General features: G+C 37.2%; 1 protein-coding gene across 4 annotated transcripts in view; it reads right to left on the bottom strand.

The window, feature by feature from the left end:
• CDH8 (cadherin 8) overlaps positions 1 to 21,630 on the bottom strand; it is a 363,670-nt gene that overhangs the window by 231,893 nt on the left and 110,147 nt on the right. For all 4 annotated transcript variants that reach the window (XM_053211373.1, XM_053211374.1, XM_053211375.1 and 1 more), the window contains one exon: positions 16,700 to 16,994. In XM_053211373.1, coding sequence (XP_053067348.1) covers positions 16,700 to 16,994 — 295 coding nt within the window. The remainder of the gene's footprint in view (positions 1 to 16,699; positions 16,995 to 21,630) is intronic.

Here is a 21,630-nt window from a genome sequence, read left to right as displayed (position 1 = left end):
AGAGCCCACACAATCCTACTAGCACAGCCTCTGACCAACGCACAGGACTTGACTTCTGAGCAGATGATAGTGTGTGCCTATTCCTCATCTGTTCCAAAGATCTTAAGAAATGGCCACAGCTCCTCTAGTCACAGGAAACATGAAATTTTAATGGATCCCCTGCCATGCAAATCTTGGGTGAGCAAAATTCCCAGGGATATCTCCAGGCATCTCTGGGTCCTCCAGGCAGTCTTGGTTTCTGCTGTGATGGTCCTTCCACATCTTTGGCAAGATGTAAGTAGCAGGTGACCCTCCCTGCCAAACTCTGTGCCCCTTGGCGGTAGGTATGGCTAAGAGAGAACATCGGCTGTGTGTGTCCTTGCATGGCATATACCAAAATGTAAACATGCACTTTGCATAACACGTTGCTCCAAAATAGGAGCAGCATTCCAGCAGGGTACTCTAGGTATGCAAGGAATCAGCATTAATTAGTTTCAAATCCACAGTGACAGACATATACCCATTCCATTCTCCTTTTATACTAAAGGCATAATCTCAGTTTTATGCCTATATGAGTTTAACAGCTGATATTTGCCAATATGCTTTCATATACCAAGGAACATGAAGGCCTACAAATAAAAGCTTTCACCAGGCAACAGTGTCTATACAAAAGTCAATAACTTTTATATATTTACATATATCTCACATGATGTCTACCTAATGTTATATATATGTTTCATTATATCTAATGTTACATTTGACATTTATCTATTTAAGGCAAATGATACTAGTGATGAAATAAAGTTTCCTTTTTATTTGTATTTATTTTTTAGAGAGAGAAAAACAAGAGTATGGGCAGGAGAGGAGCAGAGAGAGAGGGAGACACAGAATCCGAAGCAAGCTCCAGGCTCTGGGCTGTCAGCACAGAGCCAGATATGGGACTTGAACCCAAGAACTGTGAGATCATGACCTGAGCTGAAGTCGGACACTTAACCGACTGAGCCACACAGGTACCCCCTAAAGTTTCCTTTTTAAATGATAATTTATATCAGTAAACAAAATTATAATAGTTTTCTCTAACATGACATGTTCCATGTAATTAATGTCATACTTGATATAGGACAAAAATCCCAGTGGCAAATCTCAAAGGACTAAAGGTCAGTTTGGGGCTCTAAGGAAACTACTAGGGGTTTGCAACATGGCCTACAGACTCTAGAGAACGAATTCTTAACCACTAGGTCCTTCTTTCTGCACACAGAGTTGAGTTTTCATCTCTGTGACTTTACTGTCCAAAAATGTAGGTGGTTTGATGATAACATTAGACACAATGGAGAAACAGGGAGTGAAATGTTTAAAAAAAAATAAAAGGTAGAAGGCTCCTCAGTGGCTCATATGGTTAAGTGTCTGACTCTTGATTTTGCTCAAATCATGATCTCACGGTTTGTGGGATCAAGCCCTGTGCTGGGCATGGACCCTGCTTGGGACTCTCTCCTCTTTCTCTGCCCCTCCCCTGCTCATGCTCACATGCACTTGCTCGCTCGCTCTCTCTCTCTCTATCCTTCCCTCCCTCTCACAAAACCAAAAAGAAAAGGCAGAACCGCAGTTTGGCTGTTTTTCCCCTTTGGGGTAAAAGTAATTCTAATATGTAAATTTCTTTTACAAAAAAGTGACATTTGGGGCATCCTAGTGGCTGAGACAAGCATCCTACTCTTGATTTGGGCTAAGGTCATGATCCCAAGGTCATGGGATGGAGCTCCATGATAGGATCCACGCAGAGCAGAGGATAGAGCCTGCTAGAGATTCTCTCTCCTGTCTCCTTCTGCCCCTCTTCCAGGCTCATCCTCGCTCACTCTCTCTGTCAATCAATCAATCAATCAATCAATCAATCTGTTTCAGGCAGATTAGAAACCACTTCTGTGTCCCATGGATGCAGACTTACCAAACCAATCCTGGCCTTGATGTGGAAGTTCCCACTGTCTGCCTTGAGCTGGGTACGTGGTGAAAGGACATCCGAAATAACATATCTAATGGTAAAGTCACCTTCCAACACCAAAACCAAAAAGAAAAGAGGAGAAGTGTGGGAGGAATCAACAGGATAAAGGAATATAAAAAGCACCGTATTCACTGATTCATTCACGTGTCTTGTAAATTTGGTTGAACTGGTTTCAAGCTTGTCTGGAGCATTGAGAGAAAGAAATGAGACACAAAAGCCAAAAGGAGTGTATGAGTCCAATTGTGTCAAGCACAAAGCAGGCAAAACATTATACTTTTAGAAGTGAGGATACAGGTTACTCTTGTGGAAATAGTGTCAGGAAGAAGCCCAAGAATTAATTTTGCAAGGCAAATACTATTCTGATTTTTTTCTATTTGGGTGCTAATTACATGAAACTGTTCAGTTTGTGAGCATGTGCTCTTATGACATACGCACTTACTGTGTGGATATTATACTTTAATGCATAATTCAAAAATATGTACCAGGGACAAGAGAAGGCAAACATGCAGAAAAGCCTGAATGAGAACAAGAATTGCCTTCTGTGCTTATGAAAATTCTAAGTCACCAATGCCCTTAGTGCTACATGAAGCAGGGAGACAATGCTGGCTTCACAACACATGGTCTTACTTTCCTTGCTGTTGGGTCCCCCTAACAGGTGCTCAGAGGGACTTGCACTGTTGCACTTGCTCTTGCACCATTGGTGGGAATGCAAACTCGTGCAGCTGCTCTGGAAAACAGTGCGGAGGTTCCTCAAGACCTTAAAAATAGATCTACCCTATGACCCAGCAATAGTACTGCTAGGAATTTACCCAAGGGATACAGGAGTGCTGATGCCTAGGGGCAATGGGACCCCAATGTTTATAGCAGCACTTTCAACAATAGCCAAATTATGGAAAGAGCCTAAATGTGTATCAACTGATGAATGGATAAAGAAGATGCTGTTTATATATACAATGGAATACTACTCAGCAATGAGAAAGAATGAAATCTGGCCATTTGTAGCAACATGGATGGAACCAGAGGGTATTATACTGAGTGGAATCAGTCAGAGAAAGACAGATACCGTATGCTTTCACTCATATATGAATCTTGAGAAATTTAACAGAAGACCATAGGGGAGGGGGGAGGGGGGGAAAGTTACAGCGAGGGAGGCAGGCAAACCACAAGGGACTCTTAAATACAGAGAACAAACTGATGGTTGATGAAGGCCGGGGAGAGGGGAAACTGGGTGATGCGCATGGAGGAGGGCACTTGTTGGGATGAGCACTGGGCGTTGCATGGAAGCTGATTTGACAATAAATTATTTTTTAAAAAAAGCGTGCTCAGAGTGCACATACACAGCATTTCCTGGAGCTGTGAGACACTGCAAGAGCCACTCTTAAGGCAGAGCCTGGCACTTCTCCTTTCGTTTAACTTTGACATTGTAACTTGTTACATATACACAAATGTGTGGGGACGGTTTAATGTTATTTCATTGTTACCTAATGGTATCAGCAGCCCTAAAAATTACAAAGGAATAACAATACCAAAAAAAAAGGATCCTGGGGTGATTATCATTATTCAGATGGTTTTGTCAAGGTGAGAAAAAGGACAGTAAAGACATACTCAGGAATGAATTTTGTCCTTTGTTTTCAGTCTTGATCATCCAGCTTTTCTTTAATAGTAATTTTTAAAAGAACAAAGCACAGAAGATGGCATGTTATCTGACATCCATTAAAAGCATCTATGAATATAAATGGGTGGAAGAGTGACATTGCATTTGGCATGAAGGGTCTTTTTTCATACTGAACAGAGAATATTCCTTCACTCATTTTCTCTTTCTTTCCCAGGTCAAGGAGATACATGACCTTTTCAAAAGCCTGGGAGAAGGGATATCCCATCCCCAATTCTAGTTTAAACATTCCCAAGAATGTAATATTTCAGTTCATTGTGTTTAAATGAGCAGCAGTTGATGGCAGATGAAGACAAAACTTCCTCTTTTACTCCTATTATATTATGAAGATAAGCACGACATATTCCTAATGCCACACCCTGCCCTGAAGAGCCAAGATGTTTCAGAAGGAAGACACAAGAGTGATAGTCTATTCTCTAGGTTTATATAATGAAAAAAGAACTTCATATAATTTCAGTGTGCATAAATATTGATTACCTTTACACAGGGTTAACATATCCAGGAAGAAAAATGCTTCTATATTCCTTCTCTAATAGACCAAACTTCCTCTGAATAATTTCTTTCCACTGGCACCGACAATACACAAAAGACAATTATATATTTCTTATGAAATTTTTGTTTTTAAGAAACATAGTATGTCCCTCCCCTTGTGGAGTTGTCATGTATGGATGGAGTATCATGGGAAGCCAGTGATGGGAATTACCTAAGACTCAGTATGTTTCTAGAAAACCAGAGACTAAAAAATCCAGTAAGAACTTGCAGAGTCTTTTCTTTGTTACTTATTCATCATTTTCTTTTCTTTGTTACTTAGTTCATCTCCCTACCTCTCTCAGTCAAGTGTACCTTTTTGATTTCTCTAATAGACACCGTGAAAAGATGATGTCTACATAGTGATTTACATGTTCACATATTTACATGTTGAGCTGCTTAGAAAGATACTATTTCAAAATCTTCTGAGTCTTCATGGCAAATTCCTGGGCTTGAGACTAAGTAAATTCAATGTGATCAAACGTCTACCTGTGTTCCAGAACAGAAGCAACCTTATATAAACCGACTGTTAATTATCCATACTGTCAACAGGGAGATGGACAGTTAGCAGAGATTAAACACAGCATGAGTTAGGCAGACACTCAATGGATATTCACTACAGCCTGAAAGAGGTAGGTTCTCCATAGGTGGTTATGGACTAGAAGATACTCATTTTTTCACTCATTCCCTTTTTTCACACAAACTTTCAAAAAGCAGGAATGGGCAGAGTAATGTTGTTAGTGGCAAGCTGGTGAACAGTGCCTATGAACAACACACAAAGAATAGAATAAAGAGGACTCATTTTGACCAGAATAAAGGAAAGATTAAAAAAATGGGGGCGCCTGGGTGGCTCAGTCAGTTGAGCATCCGACTTCGGCTCAGGTCATGATCTCACAGTTTGTGAGTTCGAGCCCCACGTCGGGCTCTGTGCTGACAGCCCGGAACCTGCTTCGGATTCTCTGTCTCCCTCTCTCTCTCTGCCCCTCTCCTGCTCATGCTTTCTCTCTCTCTCTCTCTCTCTCTCTCTCTCTCTCTCAAAAATAAATAAACATTTAAAAAAATTAAAAAAAAATCCTCTTGGGTTGCATTTCCAAAGGTCTGACAGTATTTTAAGATAGTTCCTGTTTGTAATGTGATGACTGGAACTCATTCAAGTACTTATGTCCATTTCTATATTAACTGATTGCTTTCTATTCTAGTTTTTTGATGACGTGATGATCAAAGAGGGGTATCTTTATAGTGGTTTGTAGATTATAGATAGGGCTTTGTGGTTAGTACTTCCATTGAACCAATTAAAATTTCTTATAAAATTAAATATAAGCAGTCATACCCTAGATATTTATCCAACTAAATTTAAAACTAACTTCTAGGGGCACCTGGGTGGCTCAGTCAGTTAAGGGTCCTACTTCAGCTCAGGTCATGATCTCACAGTTAATGGATTTGAACCCTGCACCAGGCTCTGTGCTGACAGCCTGGAGCCTGGAGCCTGCTTCAGATTCTGTGTCTCCCTCTCTCTCTGCCCGTCCCTTGCTCATGCTCGCTCACTCTCTCTCCCTCAAAAATAAGAAAAATAATAATAAACATTAAAAAAACTAATTTCTAAACAAAAACTTATACATGAATGTTTAGAGCAGCTTTATTTATCATCACACAATACTGGAAGCAATAAAAATATCCTTCAATAGGTGAATGGATAAACAAACTATGGTAATCCATATGACTCAATACTACTTATTGGTTAAAAGGAATGAACTATTAAGCCATGCAAAAACATGGATGAATGAATCTTAAGTGCATACTACTAAGTGAAAGGTCTACATACTATATTATTTCTTTGTAGGACATTCTAGGAAAGAATCAATAAACAGATCAGCACTTACTGGGAGTTAAGGATATGAGAAAGTTTAACAGGTAAAGCTCAAGGGATATTTTTAAAGCAGTAAAATATTCTGTATCATACTGTAATGATGGAATCATGGCACAACATACTTATCAAAACTATTAAACTTTATAGCACAATGAGTAAATCTTAACATATGCAAATTAAAAAAATGGATAATAGAGTTTCCCAGGATAAAATATAACCTGTGAGAAAATAATGCCACTATATTACATATGTATTTTAGAACTTACTGAGGGCGATGGGGGAAAAAGGGGGACCTAAGTGTGTGAGTGTTTGTATATGTTTGTATATGTGTGTATATAAGTATACTGTGTGTGTATATATACACATTAACATACTAATACACTAACATATTAATGTATATACTAATACATGGATTAGTAGATTCTTAGTACATATACTACTATCCATATATATTTGTACAATATATATGTGTGTGTGTATAATTTAGTATATCCACATATATTTGTCCTCCCTGTATCAGCTGAGAGGGCCTAGAAGCAAAGGCAACTCAGTAGGAACAAATACACCCAATACTCATCTTGGTTTGTAACACTCCAATAAAAGGAACTGGGGCTCCTTGGAAAAATAGTTTATTCTAGAATTGGAGTAATAATTATACAAGATGAGCGTGGAGCATCATGCAGTGCAAGAAAGTAAGAAGGTAAATAAGTGCTAAAATCTAAACCAAAGTACTGATGATGATGATGATGATGATAATGATGGACGGATGGATGTTAAAGGGACACAGGAAACAACTAAAATGGCTTCCAGCGGCCAAAGCTGACAAAGAAATTGAGCAAGAAAATAAAGTTGTATTGGATTATAAGCCAAGGTACAAAAGAAATAACACTTGAGTACACATATTGGCGAAAGGAAAGGAAAGGAAAGGAAAGGAAAGGAAAGGAAAGGAAAGGAAAGGAAAGGAAAGGAAAGGAAAAAGAAAAGATAAGAAAAGAAAAAGAAAGAAAGAAAGGAAAAATACAGAAGAGAAAAATCTCATATGTATGAGAAATCACATGAGCGATGCTATTGTGTGGTGTGGGAGGAAAGCATAACCTTCCACTCTTTAAAGATATACTGCACACTGACACTTCCTTCCAAAGGGTACAGTATGGAAAAGGAGGGAGAGAGTAACTTTATGGTAGAGGAATCTAATAAAATAATACCTCAGCCAAGTGATCAAGATTAACATCAACAAGAATAAATCCTACTGAGAGTAGGTACCCTTGATATAATGTGATGAAAATGTCACTTTTACTTCTGTGGTCTTCCTCCCCAGACACCTTCTCCCCTTCTCCCACATTGAATATATTTCTTGATATATTCAAGAAATGAGATGGCTCCTGTGGCTTGCAAAGATTCATAATTGTTCGATAATGATGAGATCTGAAAAATGTGACATGGTTATATAGGGAAGACTCTTTGGTGTCATGCTCACTGACAAAAAGAAAATGAATAAAATCTTCTTGGCAACAAATATGGTTATACTGACTTTAAACTCTTCAAATGCAGGCACAAGGGATGAAAACCCGTTCCCTTACAATGGGAGATGTATTTGAAGCAATCCATGTATTCTCATCTACAGCCTCCTATATAACTATTTTTTGTCTTTTTTTAGGATATCGAATTATATATCAAGTACGTACACACACACACACACACACACACACACACACACACACACACAGCTCTTTTATCCATAGGTCTACATTTTACCTATCTGTGTATCTTTATTTTTCCCTTTTAACAGCTCTATCACTTTTTATCTATTAATCTATGTGCTTATCTACACATATAGCTATCTCGCCATATAAATCTCATTGTTTTTCTCTATGTGAAGTTATTGGTAAGCAGAATAGGAAATAACAACAACACATACCTCATAAAACAACCAAGGAATAAAGCGTTTGGTTCTAAAAAAATCAAATGGTAATTTTTAAAGTCCAGTGAATCCAGGAAGTACTATTATTAAGCCCATCATGCACAAATATCAAAGTTAAAGAAATAATATTAATAAATACATAGACATTCTAAGGAATTCCCACCAGCTCCAAGAGGCAAGGTTCTGAGAAGAGCATGCTGATACCAAAAATATATTGACAAAGGTGTCCTACATTCATTTTCAGCCAAGACTTCAGAATTTCACAAATGCATGTTTTGGAGCTGCCCTGACATGCAGTTGATTCATGTCTCTAGCAGGCGAATGTGGGCAAAGATTGAACTCTATAAGCTTTTACTCTTTGGTTCCTTTTAATTCATGATTTCCTGGAATGACAACATAACAGAAAAACTACTAACACTGTGGGTGTTGATGCTAATTCACAGAGCTCTGGACACAAGCATGGCTTGAATAACTTACAGAAGACTTGCCCTTTTGCTTCTGGAATCAATAAATATGGTGAGTCCTAAAATACTAATTCTCATATGAGGGCAAAAAGACAAGGAAGACCGCAGATCATTGGATTGTCTAGGTAGAATACTACCTTGGTTTCTCAAACCTCAACCTATAATACAAAGTTTTCCTGGAGGTATTTTAATTTTCCTTATGATAAGTACAGATTTGCTGATAGGAGAATACTTTCAGTATTTCAACTATGTATCCGTAATGAAGGTTAGCTTCCTTATGCAAAATACAACCTACACAATCCTCACGTCATCTTTGAGTTTTGGAACCACATCTGTTATAGGCATTCATATCAGGTAGAGCAGCTGGATTTCTTTTGAGAGTATTTATTTCAATCCCCATGATTTCCTACCCATGTTTTCCTAAAGAATTTCAGTTTTGCTCATCACTCTGAATCAAACAAGACAAAAAAATATAATCAAATCCATCAAGATATGTATTTCCCTTTCTTCATTTTGCATCTTTCCATTAAAATAGAGAAAAGTACCATTTTTTTTAAATCCAGACAAGAAATCTACAACCTCTACATTATAAGAAAGGAGAATGTGAAGCTTAAGACTGTTAGTATGAACATTCTTTGATCTTTTAAGCTTATGTGACAAAAAATGTTTCTTTAATAATAATAAAAAAAGAATATGGGAATGAACTCTTTATTACTTTGGGAATCTTGTTCATATGACTGAAATAAGTACCAGGAAGTGACAAGAATGACAAGTTAACCCATGTAAGCTACAGTTGTCATAATTTTTAATTCACTCTTTAGAAATTGCAAATTTTACTATTTAGCTACATGCTAAACTAATATGTGGCCTTGCATAGAATCAAAAATCTCTTCTCTTTGGACATGTGTTTGTAAAGCTTGTATAGTATAAAATTATGCAGTGCTGCAAAATATTTATTTAAAAAATAGCTTCTGGGATCATATAAATGTCTGAATCTCTGAAAGAGCATGTAATACAAATTTATCAAATTATGACATAATAATAAAGACTCAGAAGTACACAAAACATTGCATTTTCCAAAATTCAGTGTTTATCAATTGAATTTGATTTTTTTAGTAAACCTATTTTGAATACAGATTGGAAAATGTTGCTATAGGTCCAGTATACAACAAGAAACAACTGAGGAATAGAGGAGAACAAAAGTAGAGAGTAGTATAAGTTTTCTGCCTCCATTCCTGTTTTCCTGCCATTTGAACAATTTCGTGCAAAAGCCATTAAGTGTGACTGGGCAAGATACTAATCTGTGTAAGAATAGAAAGATGAAGGGAGAGTACGACAGCAGATAAACATTTATGTGAGAGATCTGGGGTTGGGCAGAAGGAGCAAATGGAAATCCCTTATTACAGGATGTGAAGGGTGATCCAAATAATAAATATATTGAGGATAAGGAAACTCCAGTTTCTTACAGCTGGAGAAGGGAAAAAATATATAATGAACCCTCTGTTGTTGCATTAGAACTGGAGGTTTAGAGACAAACTTATGGTTTTCAATAGATCGATTGTGCATTAGTTTCTGAAGGCTATCATAACAAATAATCACAAATTGGATTGCTGAGAACAGTAGGAATTTATTGTCTCACAGTGGTGGAGTCCAAAATCAGTGTTAACTGGCCCACATTTCTTCTGAAGGATGTTCCCTTGCCCCTTCCAGCTACTAGTAGCTCTTGACATTTCTTAGGGCAGCATTCTAATCTCTGCCTCTATCTAACTCATGGCCTGGACTTAACTACTTACATCTGTAAAGACTCTATTTCCAAATAAAGGTAAAATCTAAAGTCCTGGCAGACAAAACTTGAGGGGAACACTGTTCAACTCAATACAGATAAGTGTGTGTGTGTGTGTGTGTGTGTGTGTGTGTGTGTGTGTGTGTATATACACATGCTCTCATACGTTACTTCGTTCTGCCCTGTCCACTGAGAAGATATGGGAGGAGCAACACCCTGGTAGCAATGCATACAACCAATACCCTGAATTTGGCGCCAAATACAAGTCTGTTTTAAATGGAACCAAGTGTCTTTGTATAAATGGCAAATTCCAGGGCCAGGGTAGGGAAAATACAAAAAAACCTAGAACACTCTCGCCAGAGATAAGACTGTACCCAAAGAATGATGAGGCATGTCAATAGGACACAGAACAAGTTTCAAGAGCATGTCATGACCAAGTCTGATACAAATATGATTCATAACTATTATCATGGCATTAAAATAAGTAATGATAATAACAGTATATAGCTCACTAAATAAAACAGAAATCTATAAGTCCAAATTAACATAAATACACAAGCAAATAAATGGGAAGAAAAGAATGTTTTTCCTTAAAGAAGAATATCAAGTAATCAATGCAGACAGAATGAGGGAATTAGTACAACCACCATTTGGCAGCTGTCATGGTAATAATTCAGCCAAGAAACTTCAATGAATGCTAAAACTGGGGGTGTAGTAATTTGATGAAGAATAAGATATTTACTTAGGCTCAAAGCATGTGCCCTAAAAGTTGTTATTAAGTACAAAGAGTAAAAATAAAATAACTTTACAATGGAGACACATGGTGGACACTGCCTTAATGAAGTCATCAAAAGTTATTATCACCAATAATGTCAAAATCTTGAACCACGTGATACAAATCAATAAGATATCATCTGTGATATCACTTTCCAAGATGCATATTCTGGATCTTATCTCAAGGAAACCTCAGACAAATCCTAACTAAGGAATTCTATAGATTAACTCTTCTATAATGTCCAAGTAGAAGGGTCATAAAAGCAAAGGAAAGACTTAAGAACCATTCCAGATTGAAGCACTCTAAGGACACATACTGGTAATGTACCTACAGTCCTGGATTTGATACTTTTAATACAAAAGAACTGCCATGATTGGAGACATGTGACTGCGGTCTGTGCTTTCAATAGCAATAGTACATCAATATAAATTTCCTGATGGTGATGGCTGCATTGTGCATTGTGGGAAGGACTTACTGAGGTTTTCCATGGTGATGGGGCATCAAGTCAGCAACTCACTCTCAAATGGTTCAAGGAAAATACACTTGAACTACATTTACTCCTTTTCTCTAAGATTAAATATATTCCAAATCAAAGATAATAAAAAACACCAAATAAATAATAAGTATTTTATGTGGGCCTTCCTCATAAGAAGATTTGAGGATGTTTATCATAAAAGGACATATTTATAAAGAAAAGGCTTAATATTAATGTCAAGAGAAGATAGAAAGAAAATGACAGAAATTATTTTCGAATTTTAACATTTTCCTTTGTGTGAGTTAGTGTTCACGGAGAATGAGTTTATCTGTGTATTGTGTATTGACTTCCATAACCGCTTCAGTTGTGAGTCTTTGGAAAGCAGTAAGAATTGCCTTTTTAAAATAGATCTTACTGGGGCATCTGGATGGCTCAGCCAGTTGAGCGTGTGACTTCAGTTCAGATCATGATCACAGTTCAGTTCACGAGTTCAAGCCTCGCATCGGGCTCACTGCTTGTCAGCATAGAGCCTGCTTTGGATCCTCTGTCCCCCTCTCTCCCCCTTCCCAACCCACACTCTTTCTTTCTCTCAAAACAGAAACATTAAAAAATAAAACAAAATAAAATATATCAGACTAAGTCATCTCTTAACTTTCTCCTGATATTTTGGTGGATATTTTTGGTGGATAGTACATTCTCCTTTTGTATTCACAACCAGGAAATTCAGAGTCAATCTCAGTTACTCCCTTTAATCTTTATTATATTACCAGCACTTCAGGGTCAGTCTTCACCACATGGCTCCTAATTAATTTTATTGTTATCTGAATATGTATGTGATGCATTGTTCTTAAATTTGTAAAGTGCTTCTGTGCCTAGGTTGAAAATTGTGCAACTCTCTACCCAAACTTTTCCTTTCCAAATCCTGTCTTCGGTTTTTATTTAATTTGCAAAGTATATTGACCTCAAGCGATCATCTACGTTGGAAAAACATTAACTATTATAAATATGTAGCAGAAACATAGTGCTCATATAAACAAAATTCTCTAGAGATATTATCAAAGATGAGTACAGCATACTGGTTAAACCCATGAGAGCTAGAGCCAGATGTCTGGATTTAAATCCCAGCTCCTTCACTTAATATCTCGATTTGGATTAGCTATTATTTTCCCTGTTTTTCTGATTAAAAATATGAGAAATAAGGAAGTTAATATCAGTACTGGTGGTGGAGGGCTGTCGCAGATATTAAAAGCATTTAACACAGCTTCTGGCATATAGCAACTTTTCAATACACGTTGATCATCCTTAGAGAAGCCCGGAATCACAAAGAAAACTAAGAAAACCTCTAGTGTTATATATCATATAATTGTGTACTCTACAATGCAGTAACATCTAGCAGCTTAAGCACTATTTGACTTCTCATTCCTTCACCACTACTTTCAGTAATGTGGCCTTTTGAATGAAACAGGGTTCATTCCAACATATGTATTTTTTTGAAATAAAAAGGTAAGGCTTGCTGAGAAGTTTTTCATTGACCAAGGCATTCATATAGGTTACTGAATCTTACTAGTAGAAGTAACTCACGAATGGATGGTTGTAAAGAAACTCATACAACCCGGTCACTAACTCTTTGCTCTGCCAAGTACTGAATCTTACTAGTAGAAGTAACTCACGAATGGATGGTTGTAAAGAAACTCATACAACCCAGTCACTAACTCTTTGCTCTGCCAAGTACTTTACATATAATCACTAAATTCTTCCCAACATATTTATTTAGGTAGAGATCACTGTGCACACTATAAAGTAAGGCTTCTACAGATTTTGTCACACAAATAGAAGGCAGATTTGCAGGCCACTAATCTGAGATTCTATTTTCAACTCAAATAAAAAGTTTATTTTATCTGAACACAGGTTTAGGCATATGGTCAGGGTTAAACACCCTTCACCCCAATGTACCACAGCATTCAAAATATCTATGTTGTCTGAAACTCAATAGGTATAGGCAAATCTGCATTGAAAAACCCACCTCAACAATGCTAGTTTGGGATTCACAGTTAAAATCAGACAAGCTCACATGCCACTCTTTATGTGGTATTGCTATAAAAGAGAATTCTCATCAAGTTCTGAAATTCACAGAATATAAAAGAGCTGTGTCTCTAGCTTCCAAGTAAGATATTTCTAAAATAATTTGGCTGCCATTTGGGCAAATATATATGTGTGTTTTGTCTTGACAGCCTGTCAGCTGGAAGACAGTTCTTGAACATCACATTCATTTCAATTTAATATTGGTAAATTTCTCAATTAGAATTTTATTTTTCACTTTCTGCACAATGAAACCCCCAGTCCTTGCTGGCATTCCTCAGGGTGTGCAGGTGCAAGTGCTGGCATTTCTGCAGTAGCAAAGGAAGAAAAATGAAAGAGCTAAGGAGGGGAGGGAAGAGCCAGGCTGAGAGAGAACAGTGGTAATGGGGAGAGAAAGGAGATAGTAGCTGACCTTCATCCTGATATTCACCTTCATGAGAAATGAAGGGAATAATTCACAGTTGACAATAAAATAGTGCAGCTGCCTCTGCTTCCTTTAACCACAGAGGCTGGAGTCAAACAGAAACCAGACACCCAATGCGTAAAATCAATACTTGAGCAAAGGTCCAAAGGTAACGTGGGAAACAGATTAATAAAAATGATTTTAAAAACTGCAACAGCCAATTCTGCAGAATTACTTACTTTACAGCATACCTTTACCTTGTGTTTCCTCATGCGATTCTCACACAATGAAAGCAAGATGGAAATTATTATCTTTGCATTATAGCTTGGGAAAATAAGCAATAATTTAACCTCCCTGAACTTCAAAGTCAACCAGATAATAAGGGATGGAACTAGGATTCAAAACTCCATCTAACTGCAAAAACCACACTTTCAATCGCAGCAAAAACCACAGGTTTTTGGAAGAGATGTCAAAGGCTATACATCTTTTAAAAAATAACTGTGTATATGTTACTATAGATGATTTCCTTTAGTCTCTACTTAATTATCAAGAAAATGAATACATAGGTGTATATTTATACACTATTATGTAGCTAATATTATGTTATTTCCTTTAGTCTCTACTTACTTATCAAGAAAAATCTTTTAAACAGAGGAAAAAATGCATACATAAGTATACATTTATACACTGTATTATGTAGCTAATATTATGTTTAACATGCTTTTCTTAGCTGAATGATCTTGAAGTCTTCAGAAGTTTTAGGGGTTTTCTTTCCCAACGTATTTATCAAGTACATGACTCATATACACAGTAAAGAAAGCCTCTGACATATTTACAATAAATAGATATAGATTTGGTCATTATGATGCAGGAATCATAATCATGAATTGCAATCAACAGTTCATCACTTATTAGCAATTAAGACAAAGTGTTCTGTATGTATTGTAGGTATCAGGAGTCCTTTAAAACCGTCTTACTATAATTTAGATAAAAAATAAAAAGACAAATTAGAGAAATTCTTTGCTCTAAATGAGTTGATCAAAGAAAAAGAGGAGGGGAAAAAAAGAAAAAAATAGTTTCTGAGTTGCTGTTTGCATGTCAGATTTTTAATTCTTTTAATGTTTATTTTTGAGAGAGAGAGAGAGAGAAAGAGAGCGTGTGCAAACAGGAGAGAGGCAGAGAAAGGAAGACACAGAATCTGAAGTAGGCTTCAGAGTTTGAACTGTCAGCACAGAGCCCAATGGGGGGCTCAAACTCAAGAAGTGTGAGATCATGACCTGAGCCAAAGTCAGAAGCTTAACCAACTGAGCCACCCAGCTGCCCCTGCATGTCAGATTCTTAAAGAAGTATAAATATGGAGATGCTTTTGCTCATTTGTGGGTGTCTTCTTGTGGTGATGGTAGAAAGCTAATTGCTTGCTAGAAAGCCATAGAAGTTTCCCTAGAAAACAGGTCATTTCAACCAGGTGTAGAAGAGCAACTGGATTTTGATGATGATGATGATGATGACGATGATGATGATGAAGGAGGAGGAGGAGGAGGAGGAGGAGGAGGAGGAGGAGGAGGAGAAGGAGGAGAAGGAGGAGAAGGAGGAGAAGGAGAAGGAGAAGAACAAGAACAAGAACAAGAACAAGAACAAGAAGAAAGTAGAATTCCTTGTACAAGAGATGGGTAAAGTGGAGTACTGGCAAGAGATAACATGGGTAAGATAGGAAGACCTAAAATGCTCATACACTGTTGCAGTGGGTCTATTTACCAAAGTTATAATGTAGGTTAAGAGCAAAGAAATCAAATGAAGCCAAGCTATTTACCTAATTGTGGCCTTCAATTTATATGTTTACTTGTGCTTTCTAGTTGTCTCATCATTTCACCTGCTTTAATTTACGTGACTTTGCTGCACTGCACATATCCTTGTAGGTTGTCTTAAATGCAATTTGAAATAAGCTGGGGTACTTACTACATACATAAGAATGACTTTTGTAATCTCAGACTCTGAATTTTGGATCCCGCCTTATCTTGTCAGGTACGGAAGAGGTCTAACAGCTTTCCTCTAATAGTATAAAGTCTAGAAACAGGTGTTTCCTAGACCAAGGCCAGGGGTGGAGGATAGATAAGGATATCCAAAAACAGTAAAAGAAAAGGGAGAAAATCATGTTTTGAAATATATACTGCTCAATAAAATATAACGGATACTTGAATGCCTGCAAAAAGTATGAGCAGGACACTGGTGAAAGCAGTGCTCCTACAGAAAGCTCAGTTACAAAGAAGTCTCTGGCAACTGTGATTTCCTAATTCACTCTTGACTTGACCCACCAGCTCAATCCAATATCTGGCTGACTACAGATTTAGACTGTTTTCTCTTTCTCTATGCGTGGCATCTGCATGTGAATATACACAAACAAATAATTAAACATCAAGCAAATATCAATAGGATTAGTCTGGCATGTTGGAACAAATCTTGATAAATCCATCTCAGTAACAATACTCAAACTACAAGTTTGTGAGAGGAATACAAATTCAGCCTATTGAAGTACTATCGTTGTAAGGAGAGATATTTTAATAAAACTGCTTCGTCAGTTCCTATTACTAAGGGACTAAAGCTATTGAGCTGTGGAACTTAGGCCAAAAAAGGGGATTTGGAAATGCAAATCAGAGATAAGACGGTAATAAATGTCTTTCATTCAGCAACACACCAGCCAGATGCCAGGAGCTATTTTAAAGAGGACTCTTAATATTTCTGTGAAATTGGAAGCATACTTACCCAAAATGGACATCTCTGGCACTGTAGCATGATAGGGTCCATTAAGAAACTCTGGCGCATTGTCGTTGATGTCTTGAACTTTAATAATAAATTCAGAAGGAGGTTCCAGAGGCTTGTTTGTCTCCCAGTCCACTGCCTGAGCTGTTAGAGTATATTCAGCCTTTTCCTCACGGTCAAGTCTTTTTATAGCATGGATATCTCCTGTTATATCATTTATTTGAAATATTGTCCCAGCTCCATCACCTGACAGGATATACTTGATTTTTTTACTTCCAGGATCCAGGTCTGTGTGTAGCTAAAATGCAAAGTGACATTGGTTAGCAATGAGGCAATTTGCAAAGTTATTTTTTAACCATCTTCTGTTTGAGTATCAAGTTGGTTCTTTCTACATTCATTCTAACATCATCAATTTATTCTAACAGTAGTTGTACAAAGAGTTTAGGCACTGTATGCATATCAATCAAAATGAAATATAGGGGCACCTGGGTGGCTCCGTTGGTTAAGCGTCTGACTTCGGCCCAGGACACGATCTCACAGCTTGTGAGTTTGAGCCGCACATCGGGCTCTGTGCTGACAGCTTGGACCCTGGAGACTATTTCAGATTTTGTGTCCCCTCTCTCTGCCCTTTCCCCACTTGTGTTCTATCTCTCTCTCTCAAAAATAAATAAAACATTAAACACAAAATTAAAAAAATATTATAAAACAAAATGAAATACAATAAAATGTATACAAATCAGTTCAGTTTTTTTTAATGTTTATTTATTTTTGAGAGAAAGAGAGACAGAGCATGAGTGGATAAGGTACAGAGAGAGGAAGACACAGAACCTGAAATAGACTCCAGGCTCTGAGCTGTCAGCACAGAGCCCCACGTGGGGCCAGAACTCAGTAATGGCGAGATCATGACCTTAGCCAAAGTCAGACACTCAACCATACATTTAGAATGATAAAAATATCAAGAGGAAAACACAAAAATCATGTATTCTTTTCCATTTATTAATACATTTATTTAAAGTTGTTCTTAGCTACCTTTAATGGATCATTTAATGGATCATAGTGTCAACAACTATGGGATTTGCTTATATGATAATTCTCTTAACTTTTCCAGAAGTCGATAAGTTAGACTATTTCACATGAAACATGAGAAAAGTGAGGTGTGACAAGGCCCATCATAACCTCTCCAATGTTTCTATTTGATGGGATCAAGTGCAGTAGACCCATAATTCAACTCAGGTCTACCTGTTAGAAAAACAAAAACAATCCAACCTGAAGTATAGCAAGATCTTATAGTTTCTATGACCTTCTCTTCTTTGATTTGTACAATTTTTCTGGTCCTGGAAAATTATTCCCATTTTATAAAGAACAGCGGGGCCAGAAAAGGGTCCCCTTTGCAAAATCAGAACTTTGCAGGAGAAATACAAATTCATCTCAGGTCAGGGTGTCATCACTAGCTAGACCCCCAAGGCCTAACCATTACTACTTTTACCTGCTTGTACCCACTGACCTTTGTTCCACACCTTCCTGTAAGCTCTTCTTTCCAGCTTATCTCTTTATTCAAGCAAAAGACCCTATAGGTACAATATCCCATGACGGAAACCAAAATTATCCTTCAAGCAATAACGAACTGCTTAGAGGAAGAGTTCCATGGACCCAGACCACCCAGACCAGTTTGAACTAAACTTCTGACTCACACCTGCGCAGATGGACCACAGAGTGACTGACAGTTACCTTTACCTTATTACAATACTAAAATCTCCACCCTGGGAAGAGCACAAGCCTCATTTACATAACATACAAATATAATATGAATATGCATGTTTCCTTAAGGTACATGTGGGACCTTAATGCCACCTCTACATCCAATGACAAGGCTCCCCTTTCTGAATATTCATCCTAATCCTAAAAAAAAAGAAAAGAAAACAAAGTTACCCTTGCTCAAAAGTCACAGCTTTTGAAATTACTCCCCATGGTCTCCTTATTTGTCGCAAAAAAGTTTACTTTGTGTGACAACACCACCTGGTATAGTTTCTATCTGTGACTCACCAAGGACTGAACTCATGTTAGTTTGGTTACAAGGGCAAAAATTTACTGAATACCTACCCTACCTGAAGCATTCTGGTAAGTACTAGGGAAAACAGAACCCCTCTTTTAAAATTTTCAGCTTACTCTCAAGAGTGAGACAGGAGTGTTCTGACACATGGTACATCTTCTTCATACTACGTTGACTCCTGTTAAAAAACTAAAAACAAAACTGTATATATTTTAGTTTGCATTTTTAAAGGAAAATTCACTGAATTATGGCTGAAAATAGTGCTTAAATGTACATATCTTCAGTATGTATGTATGTGTGTGTGTGTGTGTGTGTGTGTGTGTGTGTGTGTGTCTGTGCGTGTATCTATCTATCTATCTATTTTCCAGGTATTTCACTGTAAGATTTCAAATTTAAAATACTTGTTCCTTAAAAAAAATTGCTGCTGCATGGAAAGAAACTCCTAGACTCAAAGATACTGTGTTCTCTTGGGATCACTTTTATTCAGAACAGGCTCTATCGCTTTCTTTGCCAATTTAAATTGTATTTAGCGCTTCAATAAATGAAAAGAAAAGAATATAAAAAAAAAAGACATAAAATAGCAACAAAGAATCCAAATGCATCTAGATCTCCTACTTTACTTTTGCATATTTTAAAAAGTTAAAGCATAAGATTACATCAAATATTTATTGAATCTCAAAATGTATCCCTTTCATTTATTGTATTAAATTTATTAACAAGAGCAAATATTGAAATGCCACTTTATCTTAATGAGTATGGGATTATAATTCATTAATGTGATATTAATCCTAATTTACGATCATTTTAATTTATGTGCATTTTAACATTTCATTAGCATTTTTATTAAAAAAAGAAAATTTGAATAATATATCCTTCTCGGAGGTTTCCATCCACATACAAGGCATTCCTGAGACAGAGGTATTGGTATGCGTCACTCTTGGACACAGCATTTTTGCTAAAAAAACTCAAGCCATCCAAATGGTGTTATCCTCATTTATGCTGGAAATTATTTCTGCCATACTTTTCTTTACATTTACCCATAGCCTCTGATAAGTAAATTGCATTATAATCCTAACTTGGGTTTTGATGGCCCCTTCTGTTAAAAGTAACAGAAGCAGAAGGGGAAAGCATAGGTTTTTGAAGTCATAAAACACAAAGCTAATATTTAGGTCTCTAACCATATGAACTGGAGAGGTGAACGCATTTATTTGAGCTTCAGATACCTTGCCTAGAACACAGGGATAAACCATCTACTCTGCAGATGTGATTTTGGAATCTGAGATCATCTGAGAAATAGAGGAAAAGGGGAGTGGACATAGTAAGGATACAGTAACTAAAACTGTTTTTATATCAGTATCATACTCAACCACTTGCAACTATCTGAAACACTGCAACATAAGTGAAAGCAACTTCCCAAAACTAGATCCTGGAAAAAATGGGAAAAAAAACCCACAACAAAACAAAACACCAAACAAAAACCCTAAGTAAACATTGTATGCTCCGTCTTTCTTCCAGAAATTCATTTTTAGCGAATCTCAGTAAAATCCAGATCACCTGGCTAACGGTACTCTTGAAACACAGAGAACTGTGTTTCTATATATATTTGGCTCATCCTACTGTCTGTGTCACACATACAAACACACACTCACATGGTTATTCAAGTAACCCACTTGGCATTACAAACAAAAGATCTGTGGATATGTAAGAATAGCAATTTACAGGCAACAAACGCTGTAAGGCTCCAGGTGTGGACTTCAAAAGGACGTGGGGTGCAGAAAGACAAGCTGTTCTCTTTGTTGTGCATCACACAAGTCAGCCAGCACCTGCTCACTTCAATACAACTTCACTGATCCTGTCACCAAGACCCTCTCTGTGAGATTATGGTGCAAAAGATGTCCCCAAGACACTGAATTTTCACACACCATGCATCACGTGCAAGGGTGAAGACCACCTCTCCCGAGGGCTGCTTCTGTGACACGAAGCAGGCTGGGTAAGGGACACCTGCAAATTCTCCTTGAGAGGTACAACTCTCAAGGCCTGGCTACAGTAAAGTACAGTACACCCATTCATTTATTAAATATGAACAGAGAATGTTTACAAACAACATACACATGGTTGCTGCTCTCCAAGACCCAAAGGCTAGTGAGAGATAAATACACAGAAAACTCAGGGTAAGTAGACCTGTTGTTATTATTATTATTATTATTATTAATTATTATTACATGTGTTGGCTACTTATCATCTGGTACACATTTTTACATGTATAAATGCAATGTTATTCCCACAGCAAACTAGATAATATTTCTCCACTTCACCAATGCAACTAATGCAATTCAGAGAGTTTTCGGGAACTCTTCCACAGAATGCACTATCAGCAAGTGGCAATCTTCAGAGTGTAAGCTTTAGAGTCAATTTGCTGGATTCAAATGCATGCTCTACAGGCTATGATATGGAGGGGTACGGGAGCATACAGAAATTTTACTTAAGTCAGAACGTGAAGTGTGGAAGGACAGAAATGGCCTCTCCAAAGAAGCGATGATTAAAACCTCAGATCTCGAAGAAAGGAGGAAGCACATGCCAGCCATAGGTAATAGTACAGATAATGATCCAGAGAAAAAAAACAGAGCATGCTGTGTTAGAGGAAGTAAAGATGATTTAATATGGCTAGAGCACTGAGTCAAGGAGAGAAAACGTAGCAGAAAGAAAGAAAGAAAGAAAGAAAGCAAGCAAGCCAGCCAGCCAGCCAGCCAGCCAGCCAGGGGTCAGATTATGAAGAGTTTGGAAAACAAGAAGTGGAATTTAGATTTGACTATAAAAGTAACAAGAGTCCATATACACAAGGTTTCAGTAAGGAGCCTGACATTATCATAATTTTGTTTTCATA

This window comes from Acinonyx jubatus, chromosome E2 (assembly GCF_027475565.1).
Source record: "Acinonyx jubatus isolate Ajub_Pintada_27869175 chromosome E2, VMU_Ajub_asm_v1.0, whole genome shotgun sequence".
Classification (NCBI taxonomy): Eukaryota; Metazoa; Chordata; class Mammalia; order Carnivora; family Felidae; genus Acinonyx; species Acinonyx jubatus.
The sequence above is the reverse complement of the archived record's forward strand: the minus strand, read 5'-3'. Positions and strand labels throughout refer to the sequence as shown.